The sequence below is a fragment of the Misgurnus anguillicaudatus genome, chromosome 24 (assembly GCF_027580225.2).
Source record: "Misgurnus anguillicaudatus chromosome 24, ASM2758022v2, whole genome shotgun sequence".
In the NCBI taxonomy this organism is placed as follows: domain Eukaryota; kingdom Metazoa; phylum Chordata; class Actinopteri; order Cypriniformes; family Cobitidae; genus Misgurnus; species Misgurnus anguillicaudatus.
Genome location: NC_073360.2, coordinates 5498777 through 5515058, shown reverse-complemented (window position 1 = coordinate 5515058; position 16282 = coordinate 5498777). Strand labels below are relative to the sequence as shown.

The window sequence follows — 16282 nt, the reverse complement described above, 5'->3', positions numbered from 1 at the left end:
AAATGACTGTGAAGTACAGTACTGACCTCATCCTTGTCCACATCTTCATGGTCGATTTCAAATGAGTGTGAGGGCAACTTCTCAGCTTTATACAGCTTTCTGATGGGGTATTATGGACAGAGAGAAGAGTCAGTCTGATTGAAAACAAAAAACATCTACCATCTGCCAAATCCACCAGCATCATCATCATCTGTGTTTCCTAATAAAACGGCTCTGGTTTCAATTTCTCTTCCTCGATAAAATCTGACTGATTTCTAAGGCCATGTCTCACCTTCTTCCACCAATTTCAGTAACTTCAAACACATTACTCTCTCCATATCCCACAATTAAAACAAGGCATGTTTGCAATCCTGAATGTACCAAATGTTTTCTGATCAGGTCTTCCCTGATATTTATTTAGCAGGGTTTCTGCAGGTTTCAACAAGTCTAATTTAAGACTTTTTAAGACCATTATGAGTGAATTTTAAGACCTATAACACGACAATGAAGTCCAAATTTGTGTGCATGCATCCATGCCTCTGAAGACCTTTTATCTTTCATGACAAAAAACAAGATGTGTTTTCTATGGGTGTGATAAGACACTTACACCACACGATGAAACGAGACACAAGATTGGGTTCACAAGAATAAGATCAGACAAGATTTTTACCCTTTGCTGATATTACGAGATAGTTTTTCACCTTAAACTTTGTACAAAATTTTATGAAATCCCCAATGATAAGATATAAAAAGAAAAAAGGTGTTTAATTTAACTAAAATCACAATATTTTGAAATAATTTAATCAATCTAGGGGTTTCCCTAAAAAATTATTTTGGTAAATGATGATCTAATCTAATCTAATACTTTTTGGTAATAAAAATAGACCTTGATTATCACGTATTGGTTACTCAACTGTTTTGTCCTATTTTCTTACCATTGTCGCTTCGGTTTAGGGTTAGATTTACATAAAATGACATCCTTACCCAAACCCAACTCTAACCCTAACGACAGGCGGCATATTAAAAAAAAATCAGAAAAAATAGTATAAACCAATATATAAAGTGACATTCTAATGCAAGCACCAAATCTAACCCTAAACTGAAGCGAAAATGGTTTAAAATAGGAAAAAGCATTTGAGTAACCAATACATGATAATCACACGAAAACAGGAAATCATTATACAATCACGAAAAAACACGGAAATTCGTGATAATATCACGAAAAAAGAATAAAAAAATTAAGTGACTATAGACCCCTTCACGGTTCACGTCACAGGCGGTTTCCACTGCGCATGTCGGGGTCAGAAAAGTTATTTATTATTTGTGGTAAGTCATCATTTTTCAGCCCTGTTAGATTAAATTATAAAGCCTGGATGGTATGAACAGTTTGACCCCATGCTGCGCGCGCACCCGATCGTCATTCAATGTTTACAAACCTTGAAGGGGTCTATGTGGCGGTTTCCCGGACAGGGATTAGACTAGTCCTAGACTAAAATAAACATAAGAGCTGTCCAAACTAAAAACAACTTGCACTTACATATCTTAAAATACATCAGTGCCCTTTGTTTTGCATCAAAATGCACACAAGTAATGTTTTTAGTAAGACATGTTTGTTAAAACTAGTTATATTCCCTAATTAAACTAAGGCCTAGTCCTAGTTTAAGATAATCCCTGTCCGGGAAACCACCCCTATATCATAAAACGTCGTTAGACTGGGTAGACGAAAACAGGAATTCGTTATACGATCACGAAAAAAAGCGGAAATTTGTGATAATATCACGAAAAAAGAATCGTGACTATTTAAGAAAATTTCTTGAGACTGGGCTGGATGGAGCAGAAACCGCGGTGCTTAAGGCTTCTGATGTTTTGCATGCCGTGGCGCTCTTTGTTAGGGCTCAAACTTTTCTCCATTTGCTTATACCCGGTCCACACACTTTAGCGAACACCTCGCAAACGTGTGCATTAGTTTGGTTGTGCCTGACACATAACGGACATGTAAAATAGTTACAATCTTCTTGGCGGTGTTGGTTGGGCAACATTTTGATACGCGGATTTAAGACATTTTAATGCTAATAAAGGCCTTATTTTCATACTACAGAATTTTTGGATGTTTTAAGACTTTTTAAGGATCCGCGGACACCCTGTTTAAAGCCGATTAGAGATGACTGTCACAGATTTTAACTTTCCGAAGCACACAAAAACCTCTATACAGATTTTTATCTGTAATATACGACATAATTTGTGGTTCAGTCGCAGTGGCAATTCAAGTCAGATCCCAATGGAAACCTAGTCTAGCACAAAAGTCACAAAAAGATTTAAAGCACCAATGAAACATCCGCTAAGAGTGGTATTTTCCACATCATTTGGTCTATTTCACTCCTTTCACATCCTTCATTCTGACAGGAACCCACATACAGGCATCCATTCTTCTGTCTGTCCCAAAGCAGACCTCTTTTGTGTGGGGACCATAGCACAAACAGCAAACACGCACGTTTACATCACCCTTTGAAAATCTGCCTGAACATCTACACGTTGCAAAACAGGCTGTTAAGGAATCACAAATTACCATTTTGGCTGCATATATCCATGAGGGAGTCTGAATACTCGAAGAAAACTACCTGTTAACATGCACATCTAAATTGTACTTTCTTATCTTGTGCAGGACCATCTTAAAATTTGACAACTTTACTCTTGGAATTATAAATAAACATGGCCATGTCCTGTTGATTTTTACATTTTAAGACATATGGGCAGTTGTAGCCTAGTCGTTAGAGCATACATGGGCAATATAAGGCCCAGGGGCCGGATCCGGCCCGCATAGTGCTTTGATGCGCTCACAGTTTGTATGAAACTGTCATGGTTGCAGTGTTTCCCATACATACAAATAGTCTTTTCATGTTTCCCATTTACATTTTTTATATTTAAAACGTCTTAATTCATTGCAGCGAGTGTTCAGCGCGCTTCCCTCCCCTTCTCTCTCTCTCGTTGCGTGCAGCTCAATGTAAATGTATGATGATTTTTTCAGACAATGTCGCGTTTTTAGTAGCAGTTAAAGAAAGAGCTGGTTTGATTAAACAAAGAGTTACGGCGTGGGTCATTACTGGGTCCTGTTTAGTCACTATTTTATAGACAACAGAACAGATAATATGTAAAACTAGCATTCGGTTGTGTTAAAATGCAATATAATGTGACAGATCAAGAGTAAAACACGACCCAATGACGTCACATATATGCTAATTGGTGTGTGACATCATCACCGCCAAAGTCTCTCAAAATCCTGTGGGAAACACTGCCTGGTGGTTAATACAAAATAAAATAAAAAAGAAATAATAATAATAAATTATCTTCTCATGTCTTGTGTGTTCGTATGGTGTGTGTGTTATGATTGTTTGCACATGGGCATATCGCTGTAGTATGAATGACAGTTAAACAATATGCAGCATAGGAAATGAATCCTTGAAAGTAAATCCAGTTATTCTAATGTTAGAGTAGCCTAGGTCAGACAGGCCTAGCAAAAATAAAGATCAGTGCCCGGTTGCATGAAAGTCCTTAAGCTAAGAAATCCCTTAAATATAAGGTTAAGGGTGCCCTTAATAAAAAATGGGTTGCAAGAAAAACCCTTAAGTGAACCTTAAGGCTGTCAATAAGTATTTACCCTTAAATGCTAAAGTATTACCTTAAGTTCTGCTATGCGTTGCAACAAAGTCCTTAAGTCACATTTTCCTTTAAAAACTTAAGGGACTATAACAGGTCCCTTAACATCACACGCGATGGCTGATTTTATGGTTAGTTAAGAAAATGAAGTACCAACGCGCATTTCTAACGATCGAAATAATCCCTAGAGAAAAAGATGCACATTTATTAGGAGAATAGCGGTTTGATCGTCCGTCAATCTAAAGTGTTTCCAGTTTGAATTACTTTGAGGTTTTATACACGCGGCACTTTACAGTCTGTTATTTGCGATGTATCATTGTACACAAATCCGCTGTCTGTTGAGCTGCGTGCGTTGATTTGTTACCGTTGTGAGATTTTGTAACCATAGCAACCGCGTGTCCGCTGCCGTGTTTTGGCAGAGACTACCGTAAAATACTTAGTATAAACACTTAGGTAAGGGTGACAGTTAAGACCTTTGTTGCAACGCTCTTAAATAAATCCCTTACCTCAGGGATTTTTTCTCCCTCAGGGAAACCCTCACTTAAGGAGTTTCATGCAACCGGGCACAGGCCTTAAAATAGGCTGACAAAGTCAAAGTAACTGTAAAGTAGCCTTATACATATTTGCATTGAACTATTTTTTACCATTTAATCATGTAACTATGTTTAATTGCAATTTTCCCAAGTGTGGCCCTCCGCTAACTTTGCCAAAGTAACTGTGGCCCTCGGGCTAAAACTGCTGCCCACTGCTCCGGGTGTGTGTGTTCACGAATTGCAGTGTGTGTGTTCACTACTCAATTAACAAACAAAACTCAGCACCAACACGATGGTTGTGAACTAAAATAATGCACACCCAAGGTGGTAATGTGGCACAATGCGAAGCGGAGTTACACCGCGGGTGTGCATTATTTTCAAATAATTTAAAGGACCAGAGTCAATTATTCCACTTATACCAACTTTTACCACAAACATTGCTCTGGTGGTTATTTTAAAACATTTGACAGGTTATGTGTGCGTTTATTTAAAAAAATCAACAACCGTGGAACATTTCTCAACCAATCAGAATAAAGCATTCAACAGCCTTGTGGTATAACAGCTTTTTATTTGTACCTGGGCAGTATGCGGTAGTCACCAGCGTAGTCTTCATATTTGTACTGGACCACATGCTGTTGGGAGTTGAAGTACTGACAGGCCTGTAAAGTTAAAACAGTAGAGTTAGGTACAGTCCATGTTTCATATACAAATATTTTACTGCATGTAAAAAGGAAGCAGCGAGGGTCAGTTATGTGTCATTGTAGAGCCAAATAAACACTGTGTAAAATGACAACCATGTCCTGTTACTATGATACTTCTGCTTTGTTTATCAGTTTTTAAAGGATGCGCCAGTTTGTTGAAGTGATATTTGTCCCACCCCTCCTCCACTGTGATTGGAACGCTGATTAAAAAAGTGACATTGACAAGCTGAGCGTTTCACCCAAAGTTCATCAATTTTCAACTCTAGATGCTTGGCGCTGAGTGCACAAAAAACAAAACACTGAGTCTCATTCACTAATAATTGCATACGTTTTTGTATTTATACGCACACTCGAAATTCTCACAAAAACTTTCCGCCTAATTCACAACACGTGCTTACGCACATGAGTTTGTTCTTATAGTTGTTCTTACGTTAGTGAATTTGGAGTGCTCTACATGAGTGGCGGCGTGCACGAGATTGGTAATTTGCATAAAACACACCCAAGCTCCATATAAGGCTTTTCCACAGTGCTTATAGCAAAATAAATGCCAACTGCTGTCGTTTTTTAAATGTGCGGTGCTTCCATTGGAAACATTTAAAAACACACGCCGGCTGCCAGCGTAAACGCCTTGGTGTACATGCCCCCAAAGACATGGCCAAACCACCTCCATCGGTGAGACTGGACTGAGTCTTTCACTGACTTCACTCCAGTCCTGTCCCTGATGTTATCATTGGAGATGTTGTTTGGCCAGAAGACTGTGAGAAACTTTAAACTGTATATCTCATTATTATTCTGTTTTCACCCTTTGCTGAACAGTAACAGTTTGGCTCTGACAATGCATATTAGATCACGGGATGTGTGTTATGTGTGTGTAGTACAGCTGTGTGTGTGTTATGTGTGCTCTACAGCTCTCTTGCAACCCTAAAAAAGCACATTTATCCACAAAAAGAAACCAAAGCCAGGCCCTCTGCAGTGTACAACACATTTATACACATGCACACACACTGAAATCAGGTCAAACTTAATAAGTTTGTGGCCCTGAACAGGAAGAGGAGTTTTCAAATGAGAGGTTTCCAAAATTTTGGGTTGGAATGCCCCGTCCTGAGTGGAGATACACACATTTAAATTAAAAAAATCCTCTTCTATGTCTGTCCGAACTGTTTCTCTTTCAAATTGTAAACAGTTTACAAGCATGTTTGTGTCTCCTATGACCAACTGCCTCATATAGAGGGTTTTCACGACGCGTCGTCAGAGCGGTAGTCGCCATTTTGGAGGCACTCCGCATCACAACAGAGCACAGACACTGAAGTATATCCCGAACGTCGTCAAGGAAAATGGTTCATTATTGCCGTGTTTGAGGTTGTAGGACAGATGGAGAAAAACATTTGGAATATTATCGACTTCCAAAAGTTATTAAAAACCAGGGAAAGGAATGCAAGAAATGATCAGAGGAGGCGCTTGTGGTTGGCAAAGCTCAAGAAAAAGAGTAGTATTGTATTAGAAATATGATTGAAGTCCATAAAGTATAAAACAAGTATGCTTCTACTTGTTGTGCTTTATTTAAAGAGTATTTAATATGTACTTTTTAAAAGTATACTTTTAGTGTATGCACAAAATGTACTTAAACACAACTAAAATTTGCGCTGCAATGCCTTAATGCCAGTGTGCTTAATTGCTCATAACAAATTTTCTATTGTAATGATAATAATATTTTTAATAGTAAATGGTAAAAACAATAATTGCATTTATTGTTTTACTGTGTGCTTATTTTACTGTAAAGCACTTTGGTACACTGGCTATTTTAAATTTGCTATATAAATAAAGCTGACATTGACATATGGGCTCGGCATGAAAACCAGGTAGTTGACTATATTGGGGGATGCAACTGAAAAAAGAATCGCCAGGTCGTCACGGACCCAATGAAGAGGGAGCTAACTCGTAAGGATCTGCACCGCCTATAAATTGTAATTTCTCGAAATATCATGCCTTTTCTTGTGGTCCAAGTCCTTCCCTATGTGCCTTTGTATCTTGGATGTGTTTTTTGTTGTTTAGACATGTCTACATTCACTTAAAGTATCCAAAGCGCACAATAATCCACTGTACTCCGTTCAGTTCTTTACACCGAGTCCGAGTGCCTCCACAATGGCCGCGCATCCGGGTTACCGCCCAGAACGTGACGTCGGTAAAAACCCTCTATGGGATTCCAATTAAATAAAATCACGTGCACACACTTACCTGTCTGACCAGCAGACATTCAGTGTGTTCATCGGCACCTTCTGGTACAGTGGACTTTACTGTTCTCTGCTCCACAGGAAGACTGGACACCTGAAATAAAACAGAAAAAAGACAGAGGATGAGATGAGATGAGAGTGTGAGAGAGAGAGAGAGAGAGAGATTTGTTGTTCTGTTCCATAAATTTTTGCCGTTTCCCTGTCTCGGATCCTAGATCTTTGTCATCTTTGGTAGCATTTTGACATTCATATTAAAAAGTGATATAATTTTATATCTGAGGTGTGGCATACTGGTGAGAAAAATTGCAGCAAATTTGGCTGACCATAAATGGAAAAAAGACAATTTATCTCATTACAGTTGTTCAAAGATAGTTTATATCAGAGAGTTCATATCAGAGAGCCGCCAAATCAGCTAAGGCGACATATTTTTGTAATATAATTTTACATAATTAATCCAGACCCAAGATTTTTGTTTTTTGTTATCAATTATGTAGTTAATCCCCCGGTCAATTTCATGTCTGTTGCCTCTATTGCTCTTTGTGAAGTTTCTCAAGTTTCTTCAGGATTGGTAGCTTATACCCCCCGTGGTTGTCTGCATATTGGGATGTTTTTAAACCTGTCTCCCTTCAGTCACTTAAAGACACTAAAATCATCTGAAGCTTCAAGCTGAAACCATTCGCACACATGGCCGTAGCCAGCTATGAGGTCACAGAGGTCCGGACCTTGGCAATTTTTTCACATTAAAAAATAAAATTTGAAGTTCTCTGAATGACTAATTAGTTTTTCAAAATGAATCCGCATATATAATTAAGTTTGGACAGTTTACTGTATAGTTTAGTGTAAAATGGCGAAGATTGGCTTAAGCTGCGACGGCGCAGGTATTTGCAGTGTTGCCAGATCCCATTGTTAAAAATCCTCTTTAGACGTAGTGTTTCAGCAATTAATGTGACACTTTGACATTATCTATAAAGTGATTGTTAGGTGTAGGTTAGTATTAGCGATTTCTCTGATTTATTTCGGAAATACAAGGTTTGGAAGAACTTTGTTTTTAAGGCCAATTATTTTTGCTTGTTTTTCGTACTAATATCTGGCAACATGGAAACTGAAAGTTATCAAATCAGACGCATCATTCAGCGCGGGCAGGTTATTGCTGATACTACATTCGGTAAGATAAAAGCAGTAATCATCATAATTGTGTCTGTAAGAGTATCAACAGTATCAACACTATCGATAAACAGAAAGTAACTCTGCTACAAAGATGTAGAAGAATTGGGTTTAAATAAATAGGCCAAATATGTTAAAACACGTAGCATAAAACGGTAAAGCTAATCTCAACAAAACATAAGAATTCTGTTATTTCATTTATTTTAGAAGTCAACCTTTAACAAAGTCATGCTAAAAACAATAAGAGCACTAAACAAGTTCTTGTTTAAAATCTTGTAACGTTTTTGTTATATAATATTGCTTATTAAAATGATTACAAAAATAAACATTGTTGCATGAAAAAGTAATAAATAATCCAGCAGTCCCAGTCCATCCCCCAAAACAGAAAGTGTACCCAAAGTGTAAAAAGGTTAAGACAGAATATTTTAGATCCCAGGTAAAAATAAAGTATGCCTCAATGTACTTAAACCACTCAAATACATACTAGCAAGTATATTTGTAAGTTATGTAAAGTTATGCTACAAATATACTTATTAAAATTAAAGTTCTACTTGAGCAGTACTTCAGTTTACCTGAAAAAGTAAGAATACCAGTACCAACTAGATTTTTTTTAAATAAATGATGTCTCAAAATAACACTTCTTAACTTAATTTTAAGAAGTACCAAAAACAAATGTGATATACACTGAAAAAAATGATTCATTGAATTTAATCAATTTTTTTAAGGTAAGTGGTTTAAACAAAAGTTTTATATTTTATTTTACGTTACTAATCTTTTTTGTTTAAATGTAGCTTAAATAAATTGATTGCAACCACTTACCTTAAAAAAATTGATTAAATTCAATGAATCATTTTTTTCAGTGTATAAGCCACAAAATGAGTGCACGAAAATAGTACATTTACTAAGTGTACTTAAAAAGTGTATTTTATTTAAGTGCACTTTTTTCACCTGGGAGAGCATTTGTTAACTCTTAACACCCCACCCTGGACCTCTGTAATTTTCAAACCCTGGCTACGGCCATGTTCGCACATACTCAGTTATAGTGTGACATCTTTATTTTGCGTTATTTACCCAATCTGTTCATAAAATAAAATGCAAATCAATAATGATCAATATTATAATCATATTAAACCTTCCCTGTGGTAAAAATCAAGTTTTTTATGTCGTTTATGTTCATGTGGTGTTTTTAATATGCTTTAGGACAAACCATGTGCACATTCATTATTCAACATTATTGCTAAGAATGCTTTCCCTAAAATTGCAGTTTCCCAAAGACGCTGGTTGATACTGCTCCCCTGTTTTTAACTTCACAAGCTTGTTGTAACCAATCACGTGAACGTGTTGACCAAGTGGATCAGGTAGTCCGAGATGGTGGGGACTCATTTGGATATCCATTACCAATATGCTCATTAAATGGGCAAATCCAATGATCATTTAAGATATATTAATGACAATTGTACTACAAAACGTACAGTATTTTTTTTTTGAATTAAAAAAATTCCTCTTTAGTCCATAAACAGCTGATGTCAGACAGATGAAAACATTAGTACAAGACTGCACTGACTACAAGACATCAGTACTTGTTTTCACCAGGACATTAGTGTACCTCTACGATCTGTAATTGTAATTATGTAATTAACAATAAGATGGGAATTTTGCTAAACAGTCTTTGCAGGTGTTGGCTGTGGAAAACCAGCATCTTCATATAGCTTTTGGCAGAAACCCAGCGTTAAGAAAGAGTATGATGCTTGTTCACATCAGTGAAAAGTTTTTTATGTTAATGCATAATGGATGATCCACACTACCACCGCCCCAACCCCCACCTAGCGACTGTTACTCCTGCTGAACACGCCAAACTGTTTAACTGCATCAGCATGCTTCAACACTGGCTAACCACCTCCCCAACCTAGTTTATTTCTTATAGAAAACCTTTCACATTGACTGTTATAAAAAATGGGAGAGCTAAAAAATGTGTTTTGTACCTGACAACAACCTGTAAAATATATGGCTTGGTGCAACACACTGCTTGGGCGTATTGTTGCTACCAGTAGTATTTTATATGACTAATAACTGACATAGAGTGTGCTAACTTTTGTATCTGATATTTAAAGCATCTGTATGTAACCCGCTGCTGTGGTTGTGGTTGTAAAGCTAATTTAAGATCATTTTCTGGCTTGAACATGTGGCTGTATTAGTCGTTCTAGTCGTTGAAATGTATTTCCTATGCAAAAGCCAAACATATAGTGGACATTTATACTTAGAATTATCAGAAGCTAAACCGAGTGTTCATTTCAGAGAATAAAAAACTGTGTGAAGCCAACACAGAAGTGACTTAAACTCCAATGTATTGACTGGTCGCTAGAACCTGGTTTCAAAAGGGAGTCAATTCCCATAGACCCCCCATGTTAAAATGCCCAACTTTACAACAGAAATTAATGTGTTTACAGCCTGGCACAACAAGTGTTTTTGGTCTATACTGTATAGCTAATTTGGGCTTTATGACAAACTAGGGCAGGTTTCGCCAACTACTGCCTTCAAAAAAAGCTCTTCACAAACCTATGGGTGACGTCATGGACACTACGTCCATATTTTTGCAGTCTATGGATGAAACATGGTCATATTGTTCTAAACTATGACCTTGTTTGTGCGCAAACTTTACTAGCATTATAATGGGACCTTAACGGAAGGTATAAAATAATAAAAAATGTCAAAATCCATAAATTGGCAGCATATTACTGTGAAAGATTCCAGGGCATCCACACCAAAATGCCAATTCAACACAGAGGAATCAAACACTATTCTTTTTCAGACAAGTCAGAATTAGTCAGCACCTCTCAATTTGTTTCAACACAGCCATTATCCTTGCATTGTGAGATGTGTGTGATATGACAACCCAAAAACCCCAGCTGGAAAAGCCCTGGAAAACATTGACACTGGTCAACGGCTCCTTAAAGAGCCCAACCTTCTAAAAGTAGCATGAACTACTTTCAGCCAGAGCTGTTTCTTGTCATTTTGATGACCAAGACGAAACCCCTATTGGCACCCCTCAAAGAAGATCATTCAATTTTACATGCAATATTACAGTACATACAAAAAACACAAATCATGAAAAAATTTACCACTTTTCTATTTCTTGCCAAACACCTAGCAGCACTTTTGTTTTTAATAAGTAAGTAAGTACTGTAAGTAAGGCTGCGTCCAAATACCCACATTTGCGATCTTTGCACTTGACTACTTAGCAAGTGTAAAAATTTCAATCTAGGAACCTTTCAGAAGCAAAATACTTTGCGCCTGTAAAAAACTCTTCATTTTTGTGCATGCAGCTTTATTAAAGTTTATTGTTTATTCAGTAGTCCCTGAATAAATAAGTGCAGGGACTATTCAGGGACTGCAATAGACTTCCTGTCACATGCACTGGCTCTCAAGTGGTCAAGACCACAAGTTTGGGTATTTGGATGCAGTATGTGAGTGAGTGAGTAAGCGAGTGAGTAAATAAATAAATATAATTTATAGGCTAATTCAATTTTGGTTGTATTACATTTCTCGCCCTCCCTACCAGGTGTCATCATTGGAAGATTCTATGATGGCAATTGACCCCTCTGTGCAGCTATTTAATTCATGCAAGTTTGGAATACGAACAATTTGACTGTGGAAAGACAGATATCCCTAAAATTAGATGCATAACTTTAACCTCTCGACGCACACTAGCTCGGGGGCGGGATGACGTCAGTTTTTTTAACGCTGCTAACAAATATATATAGCCTACTGTCTACAAACATTAATAATATTAACACTACTATGTTTAGCAGCAGGGTCTCTGTTATGAGATACAGATGCTCTAGCATCATAAATGTAGTATTTTGTGACAGAAGTCCAGATGACAACATGCAAAATATAAACGGGACTTCTTATCTTTGTGTTGATATGACGATCGCGAATCAAATCCAGTCTGTTTCAGATGTGTGAATAACCCAAGAAAACCGTCTAATAGAATACATCCAATGACCGTGTATAAATGCGTATAACCTGTGAAATATAGATATATAGTCTGTTTTTTACATCAGATTTCACATGAATGTCTTGTAATAGAATATAATATACAATCTGATGACTATTTTCGTCGTAACACTTTATATGAGATTACACTCGCATTCAAACCCGCGTTCAAACTTTATTTAACAAAGTAGGCAGTAGTATAATACATAATAACCAAACAACGCTGTCAAATATTGTGACGTTATCTGACTCGCTTGTTCCTCCAATGACTTCATGGAAAATATTGAGACAGAATGTGTAGCCAATTAGATAACGAATCCAACGATCTTTGTGTGATGTAGGGTTGTTGTGGTGACAGAATTTTCCCACTGGTTAATCAGCGCCTGACAAACCCGGTGATACCGGTTTCACCGGATGGGAGGGGCTTATAAATGCACATACAGACGTGCGCGTTTTACTTTCATTTTTGAATTAGATGCAACTGTTGTTTAAATCCAGCGCTTGCGTACGCTGCGTTAAATCGCGTATAAATTTGTGTGCAAATGCGAGTGCAACAGCTGGTTTAAGTGCTTGAGTCAATGTGCGCAGGTACTTCTGACAGAAACCCGCCACTCCCAAGCAGAGCAACCGGCTATTCCTCCATAAAGCGCTGCTTGAATGATGGGTTCATATTTATTCTTAATGAAAAACACAACAACAAAACGAACTCGCTTATATAAAACATTATATATGTATATTATAACAAAAACGAGTTAAGCACGCGGCTTCTGCCATTGTCTGGTCAGTCAGCTCACCGCAGTCTGACAGGAATAAATGCTCTGTGACGTGACGCGTGTTCAGCTCTGCTGAATTCAGGCAGCAGACACATTCAGTTGTAAGTGTTTGCTCTCTCTAATGAAACTAAATGATTTAATTACAAGAAAATATCAAAACGAAGGTGAAAGACGGTGTCGCAGTGGGCAAGTGATCTAACCGGTGAGCAGCTGAAGCACCGGTAATCACCGTTTCACCGACTATCGCAACAAGCCTAGTGTGACGTTTTATTTCCTGGTGTGGAAACTGCATTTTATACACTAACATAAGTGTAAATAATAATAAGAACGAACGTGTGTGCATGTAAGCGAAAGACTTTTATGTTGGGGCTGACTGGCACTAGTCTTACAAAAACCCTTGCAAGAACCAAATTTTTGGGCCTATTGACCTCAAACGTGAAACATAACTTCTTCAAACTTGTGGCTTTGGCATCATTGCATTTCTAGGTTTCACACACTCACACACAATTTATTATTAAGATTTTTAGTATTAAAAAGATGTTATGCAAAAACAAAATGTATTACAATGTACTTCAGCCTCTCTAACTTTTATAATTTTTAACTTAAAATAATTTTGAAACCTGGAAAATGAAGCTCAATCTTCTTTCTAATGATAGAATAGTGTATGCTTGTACTCTAAATGGTTTAGTAAAAACAACAATTTTAGTGAAAGTAGGTCTTTTCATGGTTTGGGCCAGAGTGGGGGTGCTTTTCAAGAGGTTCAAATCTAACTATAGGATGTAATAAACCACTCACCTGTGTGAGAAGAATAAATGATGTTCATCATAAATGAATGTTTGGGAGAACTAAGTTCATTAATAGGAATATATAAACTTGCGTGTGAAACAATTTCTTGATTTGATTATATCCTGACTACATTCTTTAATGTTGCAGATGTGTTTTTAACATGTATATTGTTCATGGCTCATCAAGACAGTAAATACATCATGCAAATAGTCTGTCGGTATGACACTACATGATGTTATGTGTTAGGTTGGTGCATGCACACTGAGCAAACGTGCGCAAACAGTGCTTATATTTGTCATACGTACAGCCCAGATCTGTCTGAAAGAGGATGTGGTCTGAACAGACCGCTTTCTCGTGTGTTCTCAGTGCAAGAATTTTAAGCACATACACACACATAATGTACACTACAGACAAATATCATTAAAAACTCACAGTAAAGTCGAAGTCTGGAAATAATAGCAAGTCCTGCAGTGGGTCTTCCCTGAACTCAGGTTCCAGCTCTGAGATTACCGCCTCATAGTCCAAAGGATCAATCAGTTTGGGTTTCTCCTGCTTTAAAACACAGACAGCACACCATCATCATCATCATCATCATCACCAACATAATCACAATCATCAGGAAAAAACACTTACACTAATACTGTACACAATAGAAGATGCTCAAATCATTCTGTAATGTCAAAACAAAAACTTCCTCTTTAATACAAAAGCAGCTTGTTTGCCATTTCCTTATCGATCTAACGTCAACTGATCAATGATCAACACCCAGCCATTTGTCATTTTACATTTGTCTTTCTTTTATTAGGCACTGTATTAGGTAAGACAATAAAAGTGATTATACCACGGGTCTGTTGAATGCTGCATTCTGATTGGCTGAGAAATGTTCTATGGGTGTTGATTATTTTTCTGTAAACCGCACACCTAACTTTTCAAATGTCTTAAAAATAGGCACCAGAGTGTTTGTCTGTGGTAACCGTGGTATAAGAGGAATAATTGACTCCGGTCCTTTGAATTATTTGAAAATAATGCACACCTCCGCTTCGCGTCGTGCCGCATTACCACCTTGGTGTGCATTATTTTCTTATAATTCAAAGGACCTGAGTCAATTATTCCTTACATAATGACTGTCAAATTTTGGCTTGGCATGAACACGAGGAAATGATGACAGAATAAATTAACACCTAATATCAGTCCTGGATCTGTGGCTAATGTGTGACGGTTTTCTATTTTAAATAAGTCCTCAAAATACACTTCCTCGGCATTCACACATTTTTCCACATAGACGCAGAAGCCATGATGTTTTGTGAAAGGCAGAAATTCAATCACAGCAGAAACATCTGGCATGAAAGAGAAAGTTTTAGGATTTAATTTCCAGCCTAGAGCTGGAGGTCCAAAGTCAGAGCTGAAACAACTTTCTTAACAATTATGCTTTGCATCTTTAAAGGTCTAATAATGAAATACGAAAGTGAGCCAAAAACGAATCGAAACCATCTGAAGTTGACATGTGTGTTACTGTAGTATATAAACAACATTATTACTAAAACTCTTTATTTCGTAATACTGAAGGTGAAAACATGAAGGCAAGGAGGCTGGACCTAAGTGCACAGGATACAAGGAAGCAACACAAACAATGAGAGGCATCCAGCTGCAGCCCCGCAGACTCACTTCTTGCTAGACACCAGTGGATGGACAGCTGACGTCATTTCCATATCGTCATTCACTTTTCAAATTTGACGCGCCATGCAGATGTCAGCGGTAAGAAAAAATAATAAACTGTCGCTGATTTATAGGTCATGTCAGAATTCAAATGCACAAACTAGCTAGCCAGTTTTAGGGGGCAGGAATGAGGTGTGGTGTGCAATAGTTAAGTTTATTTTCTCTTGAGGAACTTCCCCCACAACCTTACGGGCCTGACTGTTGCATCTTCATTCTGATGGTCAGATTTGTCTAATTTTACTAAGATGTGTGTAATTTCCAATAAATATTGCAAAACCATGAAGTGTTCATTTGATCTGGATTGTTTGGTAAATTGTCTGATCATGTGAGTCTACGTATATTTTAAAAACAGAAGTGGTTACATTTACAAAAAAATTGTGTCAATTAACCCGTACAAGTCTGTTGTAATGACAAAACGTTATAGTCCATTGATCTAGGCTGTATTTAAGTCACAAAAAATAGTGATATGATCTGAACAATATATATTTTCATGGTGGTTCTTGTGATGCAGTTTGCATGAATTATTGCTGTTATAATATTAAGCATATTATTGAGAATTGTTTTATGTAAAGAGATATGATAAAGATCATATTTCAATTTGCACACAGATTTTATATTATATATTTTAAGTCATAAGTTAAATGACAATACGGAAAAGACGACGTGTGCAATTAAGCCTGCAAAGAATGCTGTCTATCCACTGGTAAAAACCGAAAATAAATATGCTGTCTATCCATAGGTGAAAATAT

The 16282-nt window shown here is 37.2% G+C and overlaps 1 protein-coding gene across 7 annotated transcripts in view; it reads right to left on the bottom strand.

Annotated features, from left to right (window-relative positions):
• dock10 (dedicator of cytokinesis 10) overlaps nt 1–16282 on the bottom strand; it is a 130743-nt gene that overhangs the window by 52905 nt on the left and 61556 nt on the right. For 6 of the 7 annotated variants that reach the window (XM_055195702.2, XM_055195705.2, XM_055195700.2 and 3 more), the window contains exons 2-5: nt 14250–14369; nt 7103–7192; nt 4743–4825; nt 27–99 (exon numbers count right to left, since the gene is read on the bottom strand). In XM_055195702.2, the coding sequence (XP_055051677.2) occupies nt 27–99; nt 4743–4825; nt 7103–7192; nt 14250–14369 (366 nt within the window). The remainder of the gene's footprint in view (nt 1–26; nt 100–4742; nt 4826–7102; nt 7193–14249; nt 14370–16282) is intronic. The other variant, XM_055195703.2, reaches the window with a different exon arrangement.